Genomic DNA, 24,991 nt, shown 5'->3' on the forward strand with positions numbered 1-24,991 from the left:
GACGGAACTCGTATTGTTAGAAAGAGCTTGCAGTAATTAAATAATAACAATAAAATTTTTCACCAATACAAAGTAATAACTTTTAATGGCATATAAGACAAAGAGATGTAACCTTTCCTCCAAGACATCTACTATAATAAACATAAAATCACTTTCCGTTCAAAAGTAAAAATATTGAGACAACAGTTAGTTACAAAATAGAGCGGCTCTATGTTACAGTCACATGTATCTGTTGTTGTTTCCGATCATAAATAAATTATTAACAAAATAGAGGGGAATGATCAAGTACTTTACACCTAATAATCTCCACAGCAGTTGATCTTGTGTAAATACAATTGTAAAAAATATCACTTCTTTGTCATGATTTCACTTCGGTCACAGCAGTTGTTCACCACGGAAGAGTTGATATAAAACAAATGAAAGGACGGAACTCTACGATGAAACTTCAATGCTGTCAGGGTTGTTAGAAATCTGTTCCTCGTGTTCAGCTAGAAGATTATCCATTGCAGCAAGGATGTTTTCTGGTAGGTGATCCAGAATCATGCGTGGCATCACCCGCAGCTGAGTGAAATGCTCCTTGCCCGCCCAACGCAGCTCATGATGACGTCGCCGACCGTTTCCGCTTGGGCCTGAAGTAAAAACAATGAAAAATAATAAAAAAAAATTGCACGTATAAATAAATATATACATCCAATTGAACTGCAAACTATTTACCTGAGCTTTTGCATCTAGTGATGTGAAGTATTTTGCCTGGAGAGAAGAGTCTTTGCTCGGAAAAGCGCCTCCGTCCTACATTGCATGCCAGTCTCGATGCTTCGATTGAAGTTGGAGGACCCATCACCAGCTTGTGGATGGCACGGTATCGCTTTGTTGGAATTCTCTCCAACTTCTCATCAGCTATTTCCCACGTCTGCTCCAAAACGTGGTCAGGAACTCCAAAGAGAACATACATGAACCCACTTAAAAGTACTCGGTACTAAAAAAAATTAGGTATTTTTAGTAAAAAATTGGGTTTTATAATATTATTAATTGTACTGACTTTTGGGAGCATGCAACATCTAATTGCAGTCAAAAGGTCGGTTCTGAGATTCTCAATACTGTCCACTCCAAGTCTCATGACAAGGTCATCACCAAGACCTACTGTCAACGTAAAAGATTCGCTTGCTGCAGCAGCTTCAGGGCATAAGAGGCCGCCAGGAGCAGCAAAGGCATAACACTTTAAGTCGGGATATGTGGGTTTCAACATCAATCCAAGTAAAACAGCAACGCCAGCACCCAAACTGTGGCCTATTAAATTTAAAAATACAATTAATTTGAATTGCATTCAGATATTTTAGAGTGGAAATTACCAGTAACAATTAAATTATATTCAGGGTGGCTCTCAAAAGCTTCAGTCAAAATAGATTCCTGCTGCAGGGTTCTGAGGACGTATTGGGCAACATGGATCATGCCTTTGTGACCCTGATTTAAAAAAGATTGTAATTTCATTAGGAAACGTTTAATAAAATTAAAGTGAAAAACGCAAACCTTGCAGTTTGGCGGAAGTTCGGGCGCCTCGAGTTCATAGGATGCTGCTGTGAAGTCGGTGAAAATGTCTCTGAGCGAGATGGAGCCCCGCATGACCACCACAATACTTTTTGTTGAGTGGTCAGCGACAACAAGAAAAGGAACCTCAAAGAGTCGGTTGCGGAACGAAGCGTACAAAATGTCATGTGCAGGAACTCCGGACAAACTGCGCATTCCAGCAACGTTGCACAGACAACAGTTGTCCTCCACAACTCGAGGAGTCTTTGATCTGACGGAAACAAATTAATATTTATTTCTAAATTAAGACACGGACAAACCTCATACAGCCACAGCAGGCCATGTACGGCAACAGACGGAAAAATCCTGTGAAGCAGTGAAGGTACATGACCAGTGGCCAGCCGTAGGCGGCCATGGATAATCTGAGGTAGTGCCTGGCAATGCTGAGCTTCATCCATTCGGCAGCGCCAATCACTCGAGTGTCCTCGTCCAAGCTCAGTGGTGGTGAAATGCCCTGAGCATGAGTTGGAAAATGTTGAGTCCACTCTAGAATGAATAAATATTTTGAATTAAAAATTTCATTAAGTGAACTGTAAAAATCATTTTCATGCTATAATAGTTTTAATAAACTTATACAACAAAAGAGCACCAAAATTATAATGAAATGAAATAAATAGAATGTAGTGCAGTAACTATGTTTTGATTGTAATTAATTTTAAAACATAGACGTTTTAAGTAAGTTATATACCTCTGTTGCCTCGGCTTTTGGCGAGTTTTTCACGTTGCATGCGCACTTCTCGTTTTTGCTTGACCCGAAGTAACACAAAGGCCGAAGCAACGTCTGAGGGCACCAGATCTGTGCTGCGGAAGAGGGCGCTAAAAAGGCCTGTAAATGCATAATTTAGATTAGAGTTTGCTTAGAACTTTCGCAGGAAGTTTCTAAATTTGATTGAATGATAAGAAAATATGATAACTCACTGGCGACGTCGTGGAAAGCTGTCCGGCTGTGCTCGTCCGGCCTCATCCAGCAGAAGAGCCAGGCAAACCGGCGCTGCCAAATGGCCCTGCTGCGCTGAGCGTGCTGCTCGTGGTGGTCTTCAAGGCAGTTGGCGCCGCCGTCGCAAGGCGCGTAGTACCTGGCCGAGCCCAGGGGGTCAAAGAGCAGAGCCATGCCGAGGATCGTCGCCACCAAGGACAACCAGTTGAAAATCAGCACTCCTGCAATTAGGCATTGTGGTCAAAGCAGGAAAAAGAAAACGGAGCTTAAAGTTATATTCAAAAATTTTATTCTTAAAGTTTATAGACGATGCAGTAATTTAAGTATGCAGAACTTACAAAAATACAAGTTATGAAAATTAATTAATAGAGCATTATTCAAAACATGCGTTTGTCTGTAACCAAAAATTCACTTTATTTTTATCTTTATTTACTTAAATCTTTGGTTGTTTATTTTTACATTTACTTAAATTAATTTGTATAAATAATCATGATCTATTTCACGCAAGATAATTTTGTAGTGCCTCAAAATTAAAATTAAACTTTTATACTAAATTATTATATTTTATTGGAAATACAGTCGCTTATTTAGAGTCTTAAATTCATCAACATCTGCGTTAATTGAGGATGCAGGTCTTGAACTATCTTTGTGAAGTTGCTAAATAAATATTGGTATAGTAAATAACAGAAAATGGATTATTGATTACTGACCTTTGATGACGGTGGACGTGAAGGCCTCTCCGGCGCAACGCGGCATCACCTCGCCAAGTTCATAGGCCCAAAGGGTGCCAAGGATGTTCCAGATCAACTCGGGAAACATCAGAGAGAACCTGCGAGGAATTAAAAATTTCCCATTTTATTAAAAAAATTAACCATAAAAATTTATTTTGTCATGCTTGTCATGGATATAGTTTTGACAGGTATGACACGGTGAGCAAGGACAATTTTGCGCGGTCACGTTCTGAATCCGACCCATTTGGCATCGTCTCTCTCTTTTTCGTGGTCGTCCTCGGCGTGTTTTTTTTTTTTTTTTTTTTTTTTATCAAAAGCAGCAGCCTCCGCGTAATTACTATACAAAGGCGACGGACGAAACTATTTTTATCCTAGTCTCCCTCGCGACTGAGCAAGCGGGTTTCATTAAACCAGGCGGACTGTCGCGTTCAGTGGACGTCCTTTCCGCGCTTACATGAATTTATTATATTTTGCTCTTCACCGTGCATTGCCACCGAGACCCTGATGCTCGAGAGGCCGACCACATGCAGCATTAGCTTGCATCCTTTGAAATGTCCGAGAGGAATGTTTTCTTGCATTCGTCAATACTACACCACTGAGCTAATAGTAATAGTAAGAACTTAGTAAACTATTAGTGCGCTCTATTGCGTCTCTTCACAGAAAGCTTATGAAATAAAAGCCGGCAGCAAAATTATCTAGTAACAAAAGGCAGCGATTTGGAAAACACCGTGATTCAGGATTCGGAGAACAGTTACATTTGATAACTGTGATAAGTCAAAGCTTATTGCGATATGAAGGATGAGAAAAATAAGTGATAACCTAAATTAACTAATTGCTATATAAGAGTCAAAATGAGTCAAAATAGGAAAAATGTTAAATAATTTAAAAATTTACAATAACGATTTTTCAAAATTTTCACCGGCTTTCTATTAAATTGCCTATTATTGTATTAAAATCATCTACTTTCCCAAATATCGCAAATATTGATCTACATTTTTAACAATTTTTCTAAAAAAAAATTTTCCATCCAAAATCACCGTTTAGAAAAATTGAAATTTTCAGGAAAAATCAATAATATTCAGCTGATCACATTTAAAAAAAGCGCCAAAAAATTTTTTTGTGTATCAACATCCTGCAACGGTCAGACTTTTTTAACTAGAAATAGTTTGTTAAATGATATTAAGAAATTGCCTAGATAATAGGCATGATTTTTTTATTTCAACAAATATAGCAATTTTTCAAAATGCTTTTTTTAATAATAAAGTCGCAAAAAATATTGTGGAACAAGCATATAATTGATATAAAAATTAAATAAATAGTTCAATAAAAATATTATAAAAGCAAATTACGATTTGGGTCACTGGATTAACGGGGTCAGGGATATACAAAAAAAATGTAATTAAAAATTGGAATGCAGTTCCTGTTTTTGTGCTATTCTGTGCAAAAAAAGTTTTTTTTAATATTTGCACATTGAAGAAAATTGAAGACTTTGGTTGTTTATGTTTGAAAAAAGAAACTCATTAAGCAGTAAAATACTCAAGGGTCATTACTTCTAATTCACTTTCTATCGAGAGCTGCAGTCAAGTGTGGAGAAACAGAATGATTTAACCGCGCGTAAATTGCTTTTGAGAGATGCAAGTGCAGCAGCGGGAAAGAGAAAGAAAAGGCTCTGATGCAATTGCACTTATTCTCGCACGGCTAATCAAGTCTCGCGAGAGCTGCATGTTATAATTCCCTCGCCATTGGCTGACGCGGCGCTGCTAAATTAAAGTGCGCCACCGAGGTGGGAGCCGGTCGAGGTAAATGAGCTCGGCACGGCAGAGAGATTGAAACCGAACGACACTCAATACTTCGCCAAGGCTGCAAAATGAGAAAATTAGCCTTTGTGCGATGAGGATGGAGGAAAATGGATAAATAAAAGTCATGAGTGCAAGTTCTGCGACTTTCTTCCAAGCTCTCGCTTTCGTTCAGAGTAAAAGTGATTGGAAAAAGCGAAAGGGGCAAAATAAATAATAGTACATGCACATACTAGTTGCTTCACTAGTCATGACGACCGATTGACAGACTTGCGTGACCTACTATAAAACAAATTCTACGAAGCCTTTTGGGAAATAAAAACCAAACCATCTGGAAATCACGTGAGCATGTTGGAACGTCGAAATGTTTACAAATAAGGACACTGATGTCGTTTGTTTATAATTAAGGAAATTTGTTTACAAATATCATCGAACGAATTATTATGGCGCCGGTGCGCGAAATTGGTTCAACTAATTGTAAAATAGTTCTCTTTCGCAATCTTAATTTTATGCTTTCAAAACTCCATGACCTTTCCATCAAGTTTCACGATTGGCCCTCTGTAATGAAGTGGTTTGGCAACTATTGAAAAAAGTAAACTTACTTGAACTTGAGGATTTGGGGCACATGACGACGCGCTTCCTCCTCTACAGGTGACCCTCGCGCACTGTGGGCCACAAGCACGGCGACGGTGATGGTGCTGAGCACGAGAAGGGCCGCACTGCCCATCACGTAAATGCGAAGTCTGTTGGCCAGTTGCGACCTGATCTCGGCCAGCACTGGGTCCAAAGGTGGAAGGTCAGGACACCCATCTTCCGCAAACACCCACTCTCGGACGATTACCACCAAAATCAGTGCCAACCTGAAAAAATTAATTTGTTTTTCAAACTTTATTTTTTATTTCATTTTGATAAATAACAAAATTTCAATGATTTTATTTTTATATAAAAATTGTGCCAATTTAAATTTCTTTTTTCCACCTTAAAAGCTTTCAGGAAAAATTTAAGAATGCTCCTTTTTCACGTTTTTAAATTTGTTTAAATTTTTATTTTATTATCTCGCTCATCATTCTTTTATATACATGATTTATCTCAAAATGGTCAGAGATTGCCTCAGGACACACGAATAAACATTATTTGAAATTATTTTATAAAACAGCAAATAGAACATTAATTTTTTTTTTTTGTTATTATGAAAATTGCTTAACAAATTTTCCAAAAAGAAATCTTTATTTAATTAATGATGACTATGCAAACTCCAGAAATTTAAGAAATTTTGTTTGATGTTAACACCTACCATGGCATTTTGAGAGCAAACTCCAAACTTCCAGGCAGCACAAAGTCGTCGCTGCCAAGGAGCCATCGCCTGCCGAGCAGCTTGAGCGCCGGCATTGTTTGCTTCCACTGCCGAGGCCGGCGTCCTGCGAACAAACCGTTGATGAATAAACAAAGCTGCCTCTACGTCGCCACTCGCTCTCTCTGTCACTCGATTCAATTTCATTCGTGCCGCTGACCGAGCCTCAATGAAATGACCAACTCGCGATCGATCCTATTTCCGCCTATTTCCATCCAAACGTGAAAACTGTCAAAGAAAATTAGGCTGCCTCGATTTTCGCCGATACATTATGAGATCGGGGGGCAAGCATTTGCCTCCGCTGCAGAAAACGCCAAATGCAAGCAGGCGACGTCATTTTTCCTATGCTTGCAAGTGGAAGGGAAATTTTGCTCCGAGTTAAGGAAAAGGTTGCGTCTTGCGATCACCTTCGAGATGGAAAACACGTGCAGGGAATCGCTTATTGCTCATCACGTACAATATCTGCTTCCTCAAATAAAATTGCAAATATTACACTGAAGAGTTAATGAGCGGAAAAGTAATAATTTTAAATTCAAAACCAGGATTTGTTGGATTTTATGTTTGATTTATAACTGATTAAATTATTACTTGAGTGTGGTGCCGGAGAACAAAAAATATACCGTATACTAGAATAGATCGAATAGTATAGATTAGAACTAACTTCCATACTCATAATACCTTTTGCCTGCTTAGAAAATTAAAAATGTGATTAAAATAAATATTACATGATGAAAAATTAAAATAATAATAATTAAATAATTTGGAATTTTCAAACAAAATTTTTCTTAGCCTGCCTAAAGCCTTACGCAGCTGCCTTACGCAGCTGCCTTACGGTGATGTGCGGAGTGCGAGTATTTATCTACTTTATTTTTAAGCTTTAATACAAAAATTATAAAAAAAAACCTTTGAAAAGGTTGGATGCAAAATAAACAACTTTATAAATGAGTGTCCAAATTAGCCTTAATCAAATTAACTCATAAGCATAATTCTAACTTTGTAACTTGACCCTCAATTAAGTATGAAAATGCAAAGCTATGAATGAAATTAAATAAGAATTGTCGTGAAGCTAAATAAGAGTGAACAGCAATATTTATTGCACTGTACCTCTGTTGTTATTGAGGTTAATTATTACATACGAACATGCACATGTGTGCAGCTGGAAGGCTGCTGCCTGCCGTCGCTTTTGTTTGCGTTTTTCATTTCATTCCTTCCATGCGGGGTCATTTTCAGAGTCAGGGATAAATATCGTGGTAACATCTCTCTCGGCATTGTCATTTCGACCGACGCGCGTAATTGCAACGAGCTGCAATTGAAGTAAAAGCACCTTAAATAAGCGGTGTGCGTGCCGATTAATGAGTTTGGCCTTGCACTCGACGCACATATATGAAAATAAATACGACTCCGGCGCGAGCCGATGATATTTGCAAGGTCAGACGCCCAAACAAAAAAGACACAGATTGGAATTATAATGCGGAAGAAACATCAGGGGAAAAACGTATAATTTTAGATACATATGCAATTTTCTATCGAAATTTGAAGTTGTTGTTCCTTATTACTCAAAAATGATTGATGAACGGACGCAAACGATTCCCAATGACAAGAAGTAGAAGTAAAGGTTCATGAAAAAGGACAATTGGCCGCAATTTGACCTTGTCAATGAACGCGCTGTACGCAGATGTTGGTTGAAAAAATTGAGTAAATAATGGACAGACGCGTCGCTAATGAAAAAAAGTGCCAATGACGAGAGATGAGGCTCATCAAACACTATACAGAAGAAAGACGACGGCTGATGATGTTTGCCGGCGTGACGGGCGCTTTTTCTCAAAATGCCTTTTGCGTCTTGACGTCGAGATTTTTTTAATTTCGCAATGAGTGAACAATGATTTAAAAAAAAGATACACCTCATCACGCGCTCGCAGGATGAAAAAAAGAAAAATAATAAATTGTGCGGTATTTTGACGGACAAAGATTGGAAGTTGCTGGGTCTGAAAGATTTTCACGGCAACTCCAGTGACCGCAGCTGACAACCTTGAGTGGAGTTTGGAGCCGTGTTCTTATAATAATAATAACAGCAGTAGTAAAAATTCAAAATAAATTAAATAAAAAGAAAATTTTGTTCCAGACCCGCAAAATTTAAACTTCTAGGTGGAGATTAAAACACGAATAAATAAGCAATAACCGTTTAACATGAATAAAAAAAGTTGAAAAAAGACATTTTGTATGCAAATTTTTTGTCTCTTTTTTAAAATTTTTCAATATTTATCTTGATTGGTTCATCAATTTTCCCTATTCTCGAATTATCTGGAACACGCCAACCATTTTTTTATGAGAAGGTTGCTTAACTGTCCCCATTTATAACAACTTAAAAACTAGTTTCTGAAAATCATACGGGATTAGTTTCGCATTGTGAATAAAATCTTGTTTAAGAAAAGAATAAACGCGAATTGCTGCATCACATCGGACAAAAAAGAGAGAGCGCGTAATGACGAGGAGCAATAGAGAAAGCGTTGCACCGAAGAACATTACTGCACAATAAAGCAGCTGTCGTTGCTTTTTGATTCAAAACATGCACATACTAAGATATGCAAAAGCAATTAACTTTAGAAGCTAAAAGCTAAAACACATTCCTTGCAGCAATGTGCCAGATTTCGGGAACAAAGATTGCAAATTCACTGCTCTCAGACACTCAGAGCTCTCGTGGTTTTGCAAAATCACAGTAGGGTGTAGTTTTTTATCTTTAAATAGAAGGTAATTGAGTCGTAGAAATTACGATTGCAAAAGTGCACAAATCTTGCAGTGGATTTTCATCGGTTTAAAGCTATGTTACGATCTGGGTGAAATTATTTGCAAGAAGTTTCTTGCTTGTAAACCGCACAAAGACTGAAATTTTTTGTTGCAAGCAAACAAGTGAAGATGGCTTAAAGGCAGAGAAGACCTTCAAAACAAAGAGTTGCATTTGCAACCATTAATCTTTATCGCCTGGAGAACAATGGGTTACTAAAATGGTCTTGAATAATACTTAGCGAATGAAAAAGATATGCGTAGGAATTCACGATAACCAATAAGAATTATAGATTTTTTAAGATGCTCAAAAGAAAGTTGAAAACAAATGACTTATTTAAAGAAGACATCTGCAGAACGATTTTTATACACCTTTCTCCCCTAACAGGCGCAAGTAAAGTTGAATTAAATGAAGATTAGTATCTGAAGACTCAAATTTATTCTCAAACATTTTCTCCAGAACAATAAAATATTTTAATTGAAAAAAAAATTTCATAGAACACCCTTTTTAATATATAATTTAACATGTTTCAAAACGGATTTGCAAACAAAAAATAATTTACTATAAATATTATAGAATTTTTATTAGGATTATTAATTTTTTTCGCTTTATTTTTTATGTGTTTTAGATATTTTCTGTTAATAAATTACATTCATTTATGGTTATGGGAAAATTTATAATTAAAATTATTTTCATTTATTTAATGTAAATAAATTTAAAAAAAAAAACATTTCCAGTTTAACATAAAAAATGAGTTGCCTAAATAATTAAATTACTCAAAGTCACAACTTAACAAAAACGGTCATCTCATCTCATTTTCCTTGCGCGATAAAACGGCGAGCAAAGCCGTGAAAAACTTGACGCCGTTGCTCGTCGGAGCGAAAAGAGGATCCGCCGAAGCGGCAGAACGTGCACATTTCAAGCGCGCACTTAGCGGTTCCACGGCGACGGCGAATGGACCAACAAGTTCCCCGCTTGTTATATTTGATTATTTTCCAGAGAAAGAGCCTCTTCCTCTTCTGGCTCGTTGAGTGCAGCACCTTTGATGGAAATTGCGCCCGGAAGAGTCTGCTCATCAAATTATGCACACGCGCGCGGGTGCTGACGTCAATCGAGGTGGAATCTGAGTCAGGCGCGCGAGGGTGCCGCGGGGGCGACAAAAGGGCTGCAAAGGTGGGCGGCTTTCAGCACCGAGCGAGACACAACACGTGGGCACAATGTGAGCGGGTGTGCCGCTTTCTGGACTTAAAATAAAGCTAGCTCATTCCCAATTAATTAAATCTTAAATAAACAGAGCAAAAAAGAGCCAATTAAAAGAGATCACGAAAAGCGTAATTTAATTGTGCTTTAGGCAAGGAAATCTTATGGTTTTTTTCTTTCCATAAGCTGTCTATAGGCATTGAAAAATTCCTTGTGCTACCAATTAAATCGTTTGGGCGCTAAGAATAATTAATACAACTTGGAAGCAAAAAATTGAAACCGGGCGCCCTCATTGGTACTTTGAACGAACACTCGGGTTTTATCGTGTCCAAGTGGGAAGAATTTGTTAAAAAATATTGGGAGATTTTGATTTACGAAACACCAATTGCAGAAATTATTTAAGCAAAGTAGTCTTTTGACAGCTTCACACTCAATTAATATTTTTCAAAATCTATGAAGAAACCACTTTTGCATTCATTTGAGTTTTTTTAGTAAAACAAATTCAGGGTAATACAATTAAACTTTCAACTGACAATATTATAACAAATCTAATAGAATTTGAGAGTTTAGAGGCGATTATTTATTTTGGAGTTTGAAATCATCAGTTTGAAGCAAAACTTAATGAAAAATCTAAAATTCAAAAATATTAATTAGTGGAAGTTTAAAATGATAATCAAGTGTGGCAGAGACTATAGCAACAAATTTTACAAGAGCAGTTGTATTTAAAAGAATATAGCGGAATATAGCTAAAAAAATAATCACAGACACACTTAATTTGATTGAAATTCTAATTAATTAGAAAATTAAAATCGGAACATCAATTATTAATTGTATTATGTTCTTAGTTACTTTGAACGCTGGTTGATACATTACACTTTGGTAGAGAGCTTGCTTGGCTTGTTATTTTTTTTTATTCCAGTTCTAGCTCTCGTGGGAGGATAAAGCGATAAAGCTGCTTTTCTGTGCAATTATCAATTCCAGAGCAATGTGAAATTATATAACTCCTATTAGTTCCAGTTACGTAAAATCACAATATTTAATTAGTACTATTGCAATTAAAAAAATCATACACAAGAATAAAAATGTGAATGCAGAAGTCCTTGCGCTGATATGAGCGCTTACCGGCAATCCGCGAACAAGAAAAAACGGCGTGAGATAGGAAAAAACGCAAGGCTAAGCAATATATTAACTTATTCTTACTTGCAAAAGACTGAAAGCTTTGGGCGCAACATATTGGATAATTTCAAATTAATGATCTGCGCAATTTATTTATATTTTTTTAAATATAATTTTGCATTTCAGTGGTGGAACAACAAAAAATGTAAAAGTGCGACGGTGCTTATGTTTGTGATGTGGATTATATTTCCATTGGTGTGGAAAAAGAATTCACACGTGCTGCCCTTGCAAGTTGACAGAACTTTTTTCATTGAACAAAAGGGACAGCGTCTCTGAGCGGCAATAGATTCACTGAGCGCATAATACGTCCACGTCACTTTGATCAGAAAAAGCTCGGACAATGGAAAATTCGAGCAATTTGATTACCATAGTGACATGACATAATATTGGGGGTTGAAAGTTTGAGTTTATTTTTACATGATAAAAAAAATTATTCCAATCAAGTGGCTTGTGAAGATATAATTAAATTTTAATCCAACATTATTTTTTCTCTAGTTTGAAAAAATAAAAGCTTGAAATTGTATTCTAATTTTCTATTGAAACATTTTGTGCCAGAAATTATAAAAAATGAATTTTCACTGTTAGGAAAAAATTTTCATTAAGGACTCCTTATTGACATAGTCAAATCAAGTCTTTACAACAATAGAAGCCATTTTTTTTTTAATTATTGGCAATTTAACAAACCATTTTTGTAGAGATTTGATTTGACTGTCAAATAAAAGCATAAATTATTTGAACTTTAACACTGCAGCTTCGGTAAGGCGGATGAAGTTCTAAAAGATATATTATTTTTGCGACCTAATGCTAATTAAAGGACATGACGTTAGCACTTCGTGGAAAAAAGCGGATATGTGCAGACGCTAATTAAAAGTCAGACTAAAACCAACGCACACCGCTCGATAACCACCGCGTTGTCAGCTGCTCTTTCTATGCGAAAAAATATATCAACAGGTGTCTTTCTTCGCCCCGCCGCAAAACCTCGGCAAAGTGACCTTTCGAACTTTAAATGCCGTGTGGGTGCAATTATGTATTTTTTATTCGATGAACTCAGCACGTAACGGAAAACTTTATCAAACACAGAGTATCAGCTAGATGCGGATGCAATGAACCAAAGACGCCCCTTTTAATATTTAATACTAAATTTAAAAAGCAAAAGATACTCACCAAGTGTAAACTGAAAAAGCGGCGACGCCGCTTCAACCGAGATTCATGTTAACACACGGGTGACGAGTGACCTAATCAAAGAGAAACACGTCCGAAAAGTGTCGGCCGGATGTAGCTTAAGAGCGGTCTCGGACGTCTTTATCTCGCGACGGTGACCGCGACAATAATAACAAAGCAAGCACCGCAGCAACAGACGGCCGACGACCGTTCTCCGCTGGTTCTCTTTTTCTCTTCATCATCCGATCAAAGGCTAACAACTGATCGCCAGCTCCATCTCTCGAGTTTCCAGCCAAAAGTGTATAGCCCTTTCACTATTCGCCGCGCGAATTATTTACGATAACACTCACAAACACATTTAATGAAAGAATCTTTATTAATTTTAATGCATTAATTAAACCTCTTATCCTTCTGAATATTGGAGCAGTTATAACATTAACAAGAGTAGACCAACATTCATAACTAAAAATAAAATAAAAATTATTATATGTTATAATAATTGCATAGTTATATAATTTTATATATGAAATAATTAATGAATTTAAAATGCTTAAAATGTTTTGAATTTTATATAAAACTATTTATTATATACTATTACTATTTATTATTCTCATTCGATACAAAAATAATAATAAAAAAAAACTAAAAATTTCTACCTCCTACCTCGGAGGCTTTCAATTTTGATATAATATAATTATTAATTATTTTAACTTATATGTCTTATCATTAGTAAAACCTTGCCATATTTTTAGAAATTGATGAAGTTTTCAGTTCATACGTTTTATGCTTCAAATTTGTAGATTTATAGTTCGCGTCATACCGTGTTGCAACAGCGTAGCGAAAAATTGGAAAATTGTGCCAATGCCGTTCTCTCGCGTGGCGGATGTTTTGAAGTTTGACGTAAACTCCGCTGAAAACAATATGAAACGCGGTTCCTGTCGCGAATGCATTTCCTATAACGTCAGATTTTCAGGACGATAAAACTCTGAAAATTTGCAAAACGAGTGCAGTTGATAAAAGCAGTTCTCGCAGCAAAAATGAAAATCTGGAAGCTCCAAATCAATATTTTCTGGACGTTGTGTCTCCTGTTATTCGTTTTCTTCTCGCCTGCTGAGGTATGTTTTTACGAGACAAATTAATTGCGGAAAAAAATTGTTTCTAAAAATGCTACATAATAAATTATAAACTTAAGAGTGCGGCAACCAATACAACAACTAAAACGCCAAGCAAGTCCAGCGCTTCTACTCTCGAGTGCGCCAAACAAGATTTTGCTGTAAAATTTTGATACTATAAGTTGATAAATATTTTGTTTTTAATTTGGGTGGTTAGTTTGTGAGTCAGTGTTGCAAATCGGCGCCTGGAAACTTCTTCAACCTTTCATCAGCGACGGCCTGCAGGAATATGGGGGCGGACGGCGCCACCAAAGGTATCTTCAGAGAGTACAAAATAAATAGAGTTCAGTCGACCGACAAAAGTGTTACTCTCGGCAACAAGGGTTAGATTTTATTAGATATTTTACTTGCTGAACTTAAGAATTTGGTTTTAATTGCTAGGAGATCCGTGGAAATTAAGTTCAAACGCATTTGTAAGCCTTATTTCTAGTCTATGAAAGATAATTTAAGTTAATCAAATCACAAAGTGCTATGCGGAATGTGTCTTTAACAACCTGTCACTGGTATGAGATAAGATGCAAAAATTTTCGCTGGTGTTCAAGTTTGATTATTCCGCAGATTGTGGACGGCGCAATTTCTTATACAAAGGTATCTGAACAAATTTCATCCAGGGTCTCAAATGCAGACTGGAAAACAATCTTGACTGGTACAGCACTAACTGAATGTGAAACCTCGGTCAATTCAAGTATGTCAAAAATATAAAAATCGATCAACTTCAGATGGGAAAATAAATTCATGAATACCACAGTGATTGCAGCAGACCCGCTGAAATCCATAAAAATGGCAAGGAATAGCTTCAAGACTTGTCTTTCAGCTCCTGGCTTGCTAGTGCAGTGTCTGCTAAACAAGATATACACGGTTTGTTCAGTGATCGATTTTCTTTCCACGCTTCAAATCTTGTGGACCCCAGCTTACTTTCTATATTTTTGCCATAAATTGTCCAACTAGAAAAGTATTTTGTTTTCAGAGCTGTCCTGAGGCTGACACAATTACAAGTATTTTTTTTTTTTTTTTTAAATATAATTGAAACTTAAAAAATTAATTTACAGCAAGTTTCTGCATCAAGAAAAGGGAATTCTTCACAACCTGCAACCCATTCTAATCTTCTTATTAAATAATTAGATTCTTGTGTGGAGAGAAATTCTCAATAAAAGGTATTTTTTAAACATCCTTAAAATTCAGCGAGCAACCGTGTTTTATTTTTCCCTCACACTTTGATATGAGAGACACTCGCAGAATATCAAAAACTAATGACTGACTGGAATGAAAAAACTTTTCACTTAGTAAGAATATTAACGACCAACTGACAGTCCAGTATGAAAGAATCATAAAGCAGTGGCTGGTGGCAGCACAGAACTCACAAATCACGTTCCGCAGAGTCAGTGCAATTAATCAGTCACTTTATGGGTCGATAATGGAGCACCAAGTCCGACGAGGACTTCCAGATGTAATACTTGACCGTGCGAAGGTCCATGTTGGGGTCAAGCAGCTGGTCGTTGCAGAGCAACTCTACGCGCGCCTCGGGGGGCGTCGACGGGTCAGAATGACACGCTGCTCCAAGGTCAGCGCCCGAGCCGCTAGATCCGTTAGGCCCGTTTTGGGCTGGCACATCTGCATTCAGCACCTTCTCGAGCACATGCTCAGCCACTTTGCGAATCTGAATGAAGTCGTTGGCAATGAGGCGCTCTCTGAAAAATAGAAACAAAATTTTTGTTATTTCTTGTGTAATAAAAAGGAAAAATGTACGAGTTTGTTGCAAATTTTAATTAAGCGTCAAAGTCGACGAATAATAATTTTAAAATTTAAGGCAAATACGCTGTGTAAAAATGCCAATTATTAGACTGTTCAAAAAAAGGTTCTGAACGATATTCCTCAATGAACGTTTTAACCTCATATTCAACATCTAAAAAAAAAAACAAAAAAAAAACAGAATATTTTGGAAAATATCAACATAAAGAAATCACGGTTGTCGAGAAAAGACCAGTTAGATTACTCCTTATGAATCATCCCTCTTTATATAATTTCTTCCAAAATATTTTATCAAAATGCATTGTCTGCGTTGATAAAAATTAATCTCGTGGGATTTCCAATAACAATTGCATTAATCAAAGCACTATCAAAATGAAACTCACTTTTTAACGCTTTTGATGCCAGAGGAGGGATGCGGTTGCAGGAAGAAAGGAATTTTTATAAACTTGGGCAGGTTCTTGTCCACCACCCACTGTGGCACGGTTTCGTTGAGCAGCAGGCCCTCTGTTTCACCACCAGCGTCCTTCACCAACAGTCGATACAACGTTCGTCCGCCAACCTCGCTAAAGTTTGCAAATTTTAGCACTGAAGAGTTTCAAGAATTCAAACAAATACCTAAATATGAGCGGAGTATGGGCTGGAACCTGGAAAAACTCGTTGCCACCATGGTGACCGGACTGAATATCACCATTAGCGCCATCAACTTCGTCCTCACCGTTGGGACGCCACCAGTGCTCAAGCAGTGCTTGAAGCAATAGAGAGCCGTAATTGACTGAAATATACGGAGATAAATAAAGTGCAAGTTCAGTGCAAATTCATATAAAAATACCTTTTTGGTCAACAGAGTCGGGTGACTCGAACTGAGAGAAACCAGCCTCTCTTGCCGAAACCCACGCCGAGAAACAGTCGTTTTCCTCTTGACACAAATGGATGGTCAACATCTGTAATTGATTTACTTCATTTTGTGCTATTTGATTATTTACTCCTTATGTTACCCCTGTTTTGAGGTCAACGTTGAACCAGTTTGGGACATAGACGCGTTTTTTAGAGCGCTCAGTAACCTCTTGCTGAAAGTCTATACTTCCCAAGGTTTCCACTTTCTTGGCTCTAAGTACGTCATACAGACAGACGCAGTCTTCAGTGTCCTTGGTAAGAACATATCGCTTGTCGTTCAACACGTTATATTCTATTATGGCTGGTCCACCCTTGATTTCTTGTTCAGGTGCCTCGTAGAGTGCCTTAGGGCTGCTGCCTTCTGCTACTGGTTCTTCCACCACCAAATTGCCATCTTTTACAGGAAGGGTCTAAAAAAGAAGCAACATTTAAAATACTCTGACTTTAGTAAGCCTAAAAGATTTACCCAATTTTTGATGGTTGAATCAGTCGTTGCCACCCACATGGATTGCTGGTCAGGATTGGCCACAACCTTGAGGACGGAATATTTATCCTCACAGGCCAGCACCTGCCTGTCAGTCTGTTTCAAGTCGGTGATGAAAACTCTGCGGTCACGGCCGCCAGAAATCACATAGTTAAAAGAATCGGGTGCCTAAGAACAATTATTATTGTGGAATGACGAAACAAAAAAATCAGTGAAATACCTGCAGAGCCCATACACCATCTTGGTGGCAGGTTAAGGTGGTAATGCACTGCTGCTGGCCAATGGACCACAACTTGATAGTGCCGTCAGAGCTGCCAGACAAACACTGTGTTCCATCTCTGCTCAAAACAAGTGCTTTTATGTTGTCCGTGTGACCTGAGAGTAAAAAAACTTGCATGAATTTTATTATTCTAACAAAGTAAAACCTTTTGTTTTACCTTTAAGCTTCATTAGCTTTCCACAGGATCTTGGATCCCAAACTCTGAGGATTTTTTCAGTGCTGCCACTGACCAGCACAGTTCCCGAGGAATTCATCGCCAGGCTGTAAATAGAGTCTTTGTTTCCGGTCAACGAGGAGGCTGCAAATAAATAGTAAATTAAGAATAGTTTGATAAAAAAGATAGCATTTTCTTCTTACTGGTCACTGTATTATTGCTGGCAGTCAAGGCTGTAAGAGTGTTGACGTCCCAGAGGAAAATTGCACGGTCGAAGCCAGCAGAAGCTACCTGCTCTCTATCTTTGGCATAAGCCAAGGCTTTAACATAATCCTTATGGGTCCGCAAGGTTGACATGCAGAAACCCTTGTGAGCGTTCCACACCTTCACAGTTGTATCAGAACTTGCAGATATCACTAAAAATTGTTTGATTACAAAATTGTTAAACTTTCATAATTTGTATTAATTAAAATGCATGAATACACTTCTGCATACAATCAATACAATTTATATTCTTTAAAACGTACGGTTTTTTCCACCGCAACAAAGGACGACATCGTTGACCCAGTCGGTGTGATGCTCCATCGATTGAACATAGGGATCTTTGGAGTTCTTGGTGTTCCAGATGCGGATGATGGAGTCTCGGCCGGCCGAGAAAAGACGCTGCTGCTGCGGGTCGTACTGCAGGGAATTGATCCCGGACCGGTGGCATTTCTCAACCTCGTCTCGAATCACGAAGGAAACCTGCCCAAAGTCGAGTATGTATTAGTGTTCGGATGCTGACAAAATACACAAAATGCAACTCTGGTGACACTCACCTGCACCCGTTTGCGGCCGGGCGGCCCGCCGGGCTTGTGTGTCGACATTCGGTCGGTATTTTAGCACACAGACGCTGGCATTTGGTTCGTCCGATCTTGTCCGGGGCCGGTCTGCTCTTTGGTCGCGGCCGCCACCGCTTATCACTCGCTTATCTCAACGCACTTGCAAGAAAACATGCAAAATTCGCAGCTGGAAGCAGCCATTTATCAAGTTAAATTTTAACTCCAACGCTCGTAAACAGATGGCGCACAGTCATTTCAAAGCGGGAAATTATCTCCGACAAGCGCCTACAGAGGAGGAAAAAAGATTTTAAGTCTTTCTTGAAATGAATTATTCGAATTATTTTATAAATTATATTGAAAATGAGCCAAATTTCTAAACGCATAATTTGAATTTATAATGATGTAATAATCTAAATCAAATTTTACAAAATACAGTTTGCGCTATACTGGCATTAATAAAAGTAATAAGACAAAAAGTTAACATTAAGGAATTTTTTAATAAGCAAAACAAATATATTAGGTATGATAGTATCCGTGAAATTGGTTTATTTTTTTATTCGAAAAGTTACAAACTAGCTTAAATCACCACAGGTATTATCCTCAGAAATCAGCTCTTTCAAAGCAGCGAGCTCAGCCTTTTTAATATTGTGTTCAACAACCTTTGATTTACCAGTCAGTGGATTGCTTGACAAATTGAGATACACTAAAGCTGGCAAATGAGGAAAGCCTTCCAAAGTTACAAGTTTATTGTGACTCAGATCAAGGCGAACACACAACTGAAGGGAAGCAAGTGCTGGCAATGAATGATCCAAAAGTTCGTTCTTTGATAAATCAACTTCCTGTACAAGGGCAAGCCTGTTGGAGAAGTATAGAGAGGAGAGATGGCAATCTGACAGGGATAGTGTTTTCTGAGCACCAAAGCTCCAATCGCTCATAGACAGTTTGAACTCAAGAACACATTTGCTTCCTAGAATCAGATTTAATTCATTCAATTGTTAGTAAAATTATTAAAAAATTGATTCAAGGAAATATTACTTAAGTCTCTATAGTATCCAGCCCGCAGAGGATCAACAAGAAGCAGTTTGTCCAAGAATTCCATCATCTCTCCATGATAAAGGGAAGTATCAATAGCTTGCATTAGTAGAACCAACGTCAGTAATGTCCCTAAGTTTAATAGATGAACTAATTTTTCAATATTGATTAAATTATTTCCTACATTTGCTGTCAGGCTCCAAATCTAGCAATTGCCGACAACAAGCAAGCTGCCCTTTGAGTTCAGCAATGACAACTGGGTCATGTTCACCTTCAAGCTTGCTTTCGGGGCAAATTGCCACAAAACCGATTGAATCAGGCTTCAGAACAAGTGTTCCACTTTCAGTGACAACTTCTATCACACAGTCTTGACCGATAGTTTCCACATTAAGGGAAAGTGTCTGAAATAGAAAATATTTGTCAGCAGAAATAAATTTTTTCATAAATTTATAGTTATTATAAAATATACCCAAACAAATTTTGAGGCCTTTTGCCATTTTCCTAACAAATTGGCACCGTTGACACGTAGGAATGGTGGTGAAGGAGCAGCACTTGAAAAAGAGACAACAGCTCTTGATGTTCCGAGCCACGCTAGCAAAGGCCGTGGCGGCTCTTTTTGGGCAACCGAGCAGTCCCGCCCTAGAAGCCAGCGCTGATAAAACCACGCACTAGTATCATTTGGATCAGTAAACGCTGCATTCTGCACCAGCTCCAGCTCTGCAGAATTTCAAAATGAATATTCAGTCCATAAAAGCATTTACAATCTGACCTTGTCTATGTTTATCTGGCTCAATAAGAGCCTTGCCAGCAGCGTCAGGGTGCGTCAAGGGTAGCAGTTTAGATCGATAATGCCAAGCCGAGTAGTTGGAGAAGTTGTCATTGATCTTTTCAGTCGAGAAATTAAATTCATCAATAGGAGAAACACCACTTTTCTCAGCAGCTAGACGCCGATAGTCCCAGCAGTGGACTGTAATTTTTTTTAACATTATCTATGAAAATATTAAAAATTTTAATTTTCCTACAGTTTCGCTCATCCATCATTAGAAACTTGGTGCAGAGGGCCAGTTCCCGCTTCCAGTTTGGTGAAGGGTGCAGATCAAGGACCCAGCCACGATGATGCCAGGCGCAGTAAGATTTTGGATTCACTTGCAGGCAGCTCTCCGTCAGCCGAACTTCGCTATCAACCAGAGGTGCCATTTCCTCATCATTTCTAAGAAAGAGAAATATAAATTAATAAAAATAAAACACAGTCAAAAATAGAACTTGCTTTTCTTTCTTGTAAGCCACGAAAATTTCTCTGCGAATGTTCCAAAGAGTGTAAATGTCAGGATTCCTAACCAACGTTTGAGATGTAAGTGACATCATTTCGTCATCCAGCTCTCCAGCTTCTCTCTTAATATAAAATTGTTTAAAAAAAATTATTAATAAAATAGTAATTATAAATATATTATCTCTATATAAAGGAAACTTAAAAGAACATTAATTGAAGCAGAAATTTACTTTTTTGACTATTTTCCCCATAACTGCCGTGTAAATTTTTACTTTCTGCTCTCGTTCTTTCCGTTTTATTTCTTGCTCCTGGGCAGAAGTTCGCACCTTAAGGCGTCCATGCTAGAAAAAGAAAATTATAATTTGCCCGTTTACCGTATATGTAGTGAAGTAAATAATTTCTGAGGTAATTAAAAAACAAAAAATATTATTTGTATGATCGCTCAGGACGTTTCTGTCTAAGTCTCAACTAAATCAATTGATCTTACCATCTTGAAGGATGTAGAAGATGGTCAGTTAAAAATCCAATACTCTTTTAATATTAATATTTCTTTTAATTTTCCAGCCCAAACGACGAGGATAAATGAGAAAAGGGTAAAAATAAAAAGGCACAATGTTATGGAAAAGGAAAAATCAGCAGATGCAGCCAGATGACCGCACCCCTTTCGCCCCCTTGTTGTGATTTTTTACTACTGAAGACAAAGAAAGTACTCCAATTCAAAGGACGAATGTGCAACATTTCAATGTTGAGTTTCACAAATAATAATATGATTATTCTTTTAAGTTTTTAATTTTCAAAAAATTATTTTAAAAAACAAAAGCACAGAAATTTACTGAATTTTTAAAAATTTGACTAGTGATATTTCCGGTACCGCCTACCGCGTTCCCGCTTCCCGCCGAAACGCTCTCCCGTCTGCGAGCAGGAGTACATTTTTCGTTTCACTGAATTTAAAAAAGTAACTTCGCTAAAATCTTAAAATGGGTACCAATGCACCGACTGACGCCGTCAATGCTTACGCACGAGAATACCTCGAGTTCCTCGACGACGAGGTGAGAATTTCCGATCCGGCTCCCTCGAATTTAAATGTCCTTCAAATCCCTTTAAAATGGTGTTTTTTAATTTTGTAGGATGATCAGGGAATTTACTCTTCTCGTGTCAAGAACATGATCAGTGAAAAGAAAGTAAGACTGGTCGTTAACGTGAATGACCTGCGTCAGAAGAACCCTAAAAGAGCCATCGGGTGAGACTACAGACGACATATAATTATGCAGTCAAAATTTTTCTCTTAGCCATGAAATGAATCATTACAGATATTAATTTGCTGTTATGGTTTTGTAGTACATGTACAGAAATGAGTGAGTACAAAATTATTATTATTTTTTTTTTAATTTCAGCCTTCTTAAAAACGCATTTGAAGAGCAGCAGGCATTTGAGCGCGCCCTAAAGGAATATGTTGGTTCCGTGGATGCAACCTACGCCAAATTAAACGAGGACTTTTATGTGGGTTTCGAAGGCAGCTTTGGTAGCAGACATGTGACCCCTCGCTCTCTTAATAGCCGCATGCTAGGCAATATGGTCTGCATTGAAGGAATTGTGACAAAAAGTAGTCAAATAATTTTTTTCTTAAATTTAATATAATTTTTTTTATTTTTTTTAAAGGCTCGATGGTCCGACTGAAGGTTGTACGCAGTGTCCACTATTGCCCTGCAACTTCTAAATTCATGGAGAGACAATACTCTGACTTCACCAACCTCAAAGCATTTCCTTCGAACTCAACCTACCCAACCACTGTAATAATTAAAATAATTATTGATTATGAGTTAAAATATAAATTGAAATTATTCAGGATGATGCTGGCAACCTTTTGGAGACCGAATATGGTTTGTCCACTTATAAAGACCACCAGACCATCAGTGTACAGGAGATGCCTGAAAAGGCGCCCACAGGGCTTTTGCCTCGAGTAGTTGATGTGATTGTGGACAACGACTTGGTCGACTCTTGCCAGCCAGGCGATAGAATTCTTGTAATCGGCAGCTACAGATGTCTGCCAAGCAAGCAGGGCTCTTACACTAGTGGAGTGTTTAGGTAAATTTTCATCATTGTAAGCATGTGCCACATCAATGATTAAAAAAATTGACAATATCAGGACTGTCGTCATTGCCAACAACATTGCATCTCTGAGCAAGGAGGCCACCACAATGGTCACCAGAGATGATGTGCGCCGATGCAAACGCTTCTGCAAGCGTAATGATGTGGTGGACATGCTTTCGAGGTCGATTGCTCCTTCCATCCAGGGACACGAGATTGTCAAGAAGGCCATTCTCTGCATGCTGCTGGGTGGCGTTGAAAAAATTCTTGATAACGGTACTCGTCTCAGAGGGTAATTGAAATTAATTTTTCAAAAATTAGTTTTAAATGCAAACTTTTATTTAATTTTACAGTGACATCAATTTGCTGCTGATTGGAGATCCTAGTGTGGCAAAATCGCAGTTGCTCCGTTACGTATTACACACTGCTCCAAGAGCCATTGCTACGACTGGCAGAGGTTCCTCTGGTGTTGGTCTGACTGCTGCTGTTACTACAGACCCTGATACTGGAGCCAGGACGTAAGTTCTTGTCATAATTTTGCCGTTAGTTTTACCTGATTAATTTTAAAATTATTTTTCCAGGTTAGAGGCTGGTGCAATGGTGCTGGCTGACCGCGGTATTGTTTGCATTGACGAGTTTGACAAAATGACAGACATCGATCGCACGGCCATTCACGAAGTGATGGAGCAAGGTCGTGTGACCATCGCCAAAGCAGGTATCCAGGCCAGCTTGAACGCTCGCTGCTCAGTTATGGCTGCTGCCAATCCTGTTTACGGAAGGGTAAGTTATCTATAAGTTTGTGCCTAAAACTTTTTTAAACGTGAAGTTTTCCAGTATGATCAGTTTAAAACGCCAATGGAGAACATTGGACTGCAGGATTCTCTGCTTTCTCGTTTTGATCTGCTGTTTGTTATGCTGGACACGGTTGACACAGCCACAGATGAGGTAATCTCAGATCACGTCATTCGTATGCACAGATACAGGTAAAATTTCATCACATTGGTAATGTTCTGGGTGATTAATATTGTTTTGTAACAGAAATCCAAAAGAAAGAGACGGTGAGGTCTTGCCTCTTGGCTTGGGTGCGCAGGCTCTGAGCACTCTGACTGATGACCCCCAGGAAATGGAAGATCCTGATGACATGATTTACGAAAAATACAATCCTCTCTTGCATGGCAGTTCAAAGACAAGATCGTAAGAATCTAGTTTTTTTTTTTGTGTTCTTAATTTAACTTCAATACCTCCAGGAAGCGTATCTTCTCCATGGACTTCATGCGCAAATACCTGTACATAGCAAAATGTCTTGTTCCGACATTGACGGACGAAGCAGCGCGCGCCATTGCTGAAGAATATGCTTCTCTTCGCAGTTTCGATCTGGCCCAGCATGATGTTGCAAGGGTTAATATTTGAGTTAAAAATAATTAGGGTCATTATTATTTTAAACTATTCATTGTAGACTCAACCAGTCACTGCTCGTACTCTGGAAACCATGATCCGTCTCTCTACTGCACACGCAAAGGCCCGTCTTTCGCGCAAAATAGAGCAAGTTGATGCTGATGCTGCCATTAGTCTTGTGCAGTACGCATACTTCAAGAGGGTATGTTTTGAACTTATTTTTTGAAAACTGAGACTACTTTTATAATCTTTGATCTTATAATTTGTATGGTATTTATAACTTTTTTTAATAGGTCCTCGAGAAGCAAAAGAAGCGCAGGAAGCCAGTGGACAGTGACAGTGAGGCCGAAGGTGATGAAGAAATGGATTCTGGAAGTGATGACGAAGGTGGTGATGATGATGATGAGGGCTCTGCACCACCAAGCCAATCAAAGCGTGCTCAAAGACAAAGCAAACGACAAAAGACCCAGGAATCTGCAGCTCAAGAGGAAGAGGAAGAACCAATGGATGAAGACATCCCAGTCGTCGACCTTCCCACACTTGACGCAGAAAGGTAAAGTTTCTATTGTTATTTGCAAATGTAGGAACTTCATTTTTTTTTTCTTTGCTTGGCCAGATTGAAGACTTTCAAGACTGGGTTGACCCAATATTTGAGAGAAAAACGATCACAGTCTGTGGCTTTAAGCACGCTGAAGGGGTACATCAATGAGGGTGTTGCTAAATTGCAGCCATTCAGTGACCCTGAAATGAAGTCGGCAATTGATGTAATGACCAAAGCTAACCAGGTCATGTTGGCTGATGATATTCTCTTCCTGATCTAATTTTTACTCATTTAATTTGTCTTATATTTTGTATCTCTACATCGTGTAACGTAGGTCAAATAAAAACATTACAATTAACAAAATCAGATTATTTTAATTACATTGTTTGATAC

At 38.1% G+C, this 24,991-nt stretch overlaps 5 protein-coding genes across 6 annotated transcripts; 2 read left to right on the top strand and 3 right to left on the bottom strand.

Annotated features, from left to right (window-relative positions):
- Window positions 1-31: 31 nt before the first annotated feature.
- Window positions 32-12,943, bottom strand: LOC132200345 (diacylglycerol lipase-beta-like). Of its 2 annotated transcripts, XM_059625747.1 has the most exons (12): window positions 12,722-12,943; window positions 6,343-6,466; window positions 5,651-5,908; window positions 3,232-3,350; window positions 2,503-2,742; window positions 2,273-2,410; window positions 1,845-2,070; window positions 1,528-1,795; window positions 1,350-1,461; window positions 1,040-1,287; window positions 715-976; window positions 32-629 (listed from the first exon to the last, which is right to left on the bottom strand). In XM_059625747.1, exons 2-12 carry the CDS (start codon window positions 6,435-6,437, stop codon window positions 433-435), a joined length of 2,163 nt encoding a protein of 720 aa, XP_059481730.1. In that variant the 5' UTR covers window positions 6,438-6,466; window positions 12,722-12,943; the 3' UTR covers window positions 32-432. The 2 variants fall into 2 exon arrangements, with proteins under 2 accessions (XP_059481730.1, XP_059481731.1); XM_059625748.1 differs by lacking the exons at window positions 5,651-5,908; window positions 6,343-6,466; window positions 12,722-12,943 and adding an exon at window positions 3,734-3,913.
- A 754-nt stretch (window positions 12,944-13,697) lies between these two features.
- LOC132201146 (uncharacterized) lies at window positions 13,698-15,075 on the top strand. The gene is made up of 9 exons (XM_059627085.1): window positions 13,698-13,833; window positions 13,911-13,991; window positions 14,048-14,213; window positions 14,272-14,303; window positions 14,358-14,393; window positions 14,449-14,575; window positions 14,639-14,748; window positions 14,858-14,885; window positions 14,940-15,075. The coding sequence occupies exons 1-9, from the start codon at window positions 13,756-13,758 to the stop codon at window positions 14,990-14,992; spliced, it is 711 nt and encodes a 236-aa protein (XP_059483068.1). The 5' UTR covers window positions 13,698-13,755; the 3' UTR covers window positions 14,993-15,075.
- On the bottom strand, window positions 15,039-18,487 carry LOC132201145 (WD repeat-containing protein 48). Its single transcript, XM_059627084.1, has 11 exons — window positions 18,270-18,487; window positions 17,979-18,195; window positions 17,655-17,867; window positions 17,455-17,595; window positions 17,238-17,392; window positions 17,000-17,185; window positions 16,635-16,943; window positions 16,469-16,580; window positions 16,255-16,411; window positions 16,023-16,202; window positions 15,039-15,578 (listed from the first exon to the last, which is right to left on the bottom strand). The coding sequence occupies exons 1-11, from the start codon at window positions 18,315-18,317 to the stop codon at window positions 15,287-15,289; spliced, it is 2,010 nt and encodes a 669-aa protein (XP_059483067.1). The 5' UTR covers window positions 18,318-18,487; the 3' UTR covers window positions 15,039-15,286.
- Window positions 18,488-18,794: 307 nt separating this feature from the next.
- Window positions 18,795-21,238, bottom strand: LOC132200120 (geranylgeranyl transferase type-2 subunit alpha). Its single transcript, XM_059625331.1, has 9 exons — window positions 21,062-21,238; window positions 20,805-20,915; window positions 20,572-20,696; window positions 20,327-20,514; window positions 20,074-20,271; window positions 19,774-20,021; window positions 19,489-19,705; window positions 19,308-19,436; window positions 18,795-19,239 (listed from the first exon to the last, which is right to left on the bottom strand). Exons 1-9 carry the CDS (start codon window positions 21,062-21,064, stop codon window positions 18,845-18,847), a joined length of 1,614 nt encoding a protein of 537 aa, XP_059481314.1. The 5' UTR covers window positions 21,065-21,238; the 3' UTR covers window positions 18,795-18,844.
- A 213-nt stretch (window positions 21,239-21,451) lies between these two features.
- On the top strand, window positions 21,452-24,966 carry LOC132199613 (DNA replication licensing factor Mcm3). The gene is made up of 14 exons (XM_059624462.1): window positions 21,452-21,623; window positions 21,702-21,814; window positions 21,969-22,177; window positions 22,234-22,364; window positions 22,421-22,659; window positions 22,721-22,954; window positions 23,016-23,180; window positions 23,244-23,442; window positions 23,497-23,645; window positions 23,701-23,856; window positions 23,910-24,060; window positions 24,119-24,259; window positions 24,351-24,610; window positions 24,674-24,966. Exons 1-14 carry the CDS (start codon window positions 21,552-21,554, stop codon window positions 24,876-24,878), a joined length of 2,424 nt encoding a protein of 807 aa, XP_059480445.1. The 5' UTR covers window positions 21,452-21,551; the 3' UTR covers window positions 24,879-24,966.
- Window positions 24,967-24,991: the final 25 nt, after the last annotated feature.

Source organism: Neocloeon triangulifer, unplaced genomic scaffold (assembly GCF_031216515.1).
Source record: "Neocloeon triangulifer isolate White Clay Creek 2 clone unplaced genomic scaffold, ASM3121651v1 ptg000014l, whole genome shotgun sequence".
In the NCBI taxonomy this organism is placed as follows: domain Eukaryota; kingdom Metazoa; phylum Arthropoda; class Insecta; order Ephemeroptera; family Baetidae; genus Neocloeon; species Neocloeon triangulifer.

What these genes read in the sequence shown, in the direction of transcription:
- LOC132201146 (XM_059627085.1), top strand. Translation starts at nt 13,756, where the DNA reads ATGAAAATCTGGAAGCTCCAAATCAATATTTTCTGGACGTTGTGTCTC. An exon ending in TGTTACTCTCGGCAACAAGG is followed by an intron (nt 14,214 to 14,271) that starts GTTAGATTTTAT and finishes TTTAATTGCTAG; the next exon opens with GAGATCCGTGGAAATTAAGT. An exon ending in TCTTTAACAACCTGTCACTG is followed by an intron (nt 14,394 to 14,448) that starts GTATGAGATAAG and finishes ATTATTCCGCAG; the next exon opens with ATTGTGGACGGCGCAATTTC.
- LOC132200120 (XM_059625331.1), bottom strand. An exon ending in TGGGGAAAATAGTCAAAAAA is followed by an intron (nt 20,697 to 20,804) that starts GTAAATTTCTGC and finishes TTTTATATTAAG; the next exon opens with AGAGAAGCTGGAGAGCTGGA. An exon ending in AATGATGGATGAGCGAAACT is followed by an intron (nt 20,272 to 20,326) that starts GTAGGAAAATTA and finishes AAAAAATTACAG; the next exon opens with TCCACTGCTGGGACTATCGG.
- LOC132201145 (XM_059627084.1), bottom strand. Translation starts at nt 18,317, where the DNA reads ATGTCGACACACAAGCCCGGCGGGCCGCCCGGCCGCAAACGGGTGCAG. An exon ending in TTGTTGCGGTGGAAAAAACC is followed by an intron (nt 17,868 to 17,978) that starts GTACGTTTTAAA and finishes AACAATTTTTAG; the next exon opens with TGATATCTGCAAGTTCTGAT. An exon ending in CGACTCTGTTGACCAAAAAG is followed by an intron (nt 16,412 to 16,468) that starts GTATTTTTATAT and finishes CGTATATTTCAG; the next exon opens with TCAATTACGGCTCTCTATTG.
- LOC132199613 (XM_059624462.1), top strand. Translation starts at nt 21,552, where the DNA reads ATGGGTACCAATGCACCGACTGACGCCGTCAATGCTTACGCACGAGAA. An exon ending in TGAAGGAATTGTGACAAAAA is followed by an intron (nt 22,178 to 22,233) that starts GTAGTCAAATAA and finishes TTTTTTTTAAAG; the next exon opens with GCTCGATGGTCCGACTGAAG. An exon ending in CCTGATACTGGAGCCAGGAC is followed by an intron (nt 23,181 to 23,243) that starts GTAAGTTCTTGT and finishes TTATTTTTCCAG; the next exon opens with GTTAGAGGCTGGTGCAATGG.
- LOC132200345 (XM_059625747.1), bottom strand. Translation starts at nt 6,437, where the DNA reads ATGCCGGCGCTCAAGCTGCTCGGCAGGCGATGGCTCCTTGGCAGCGAC. An exon ending in ATATAATTTAATTGTTACTG is followed by an intron (nt 1,288 to 1,349) that starts GTAATTTCCACT and finishes TAAATTTAATAG; the next exon opens with GCCACAGTTTGGGTGCTGGC. An exon ending in CACTAGATGCAAAAGCTCAG is followed by an intron (nt 630 to 714) that starts GTAAATAGTTTG and finishes TTTTTACTTCAG; the next exon opens with GCCCAAGCGGAAACGGTCGG.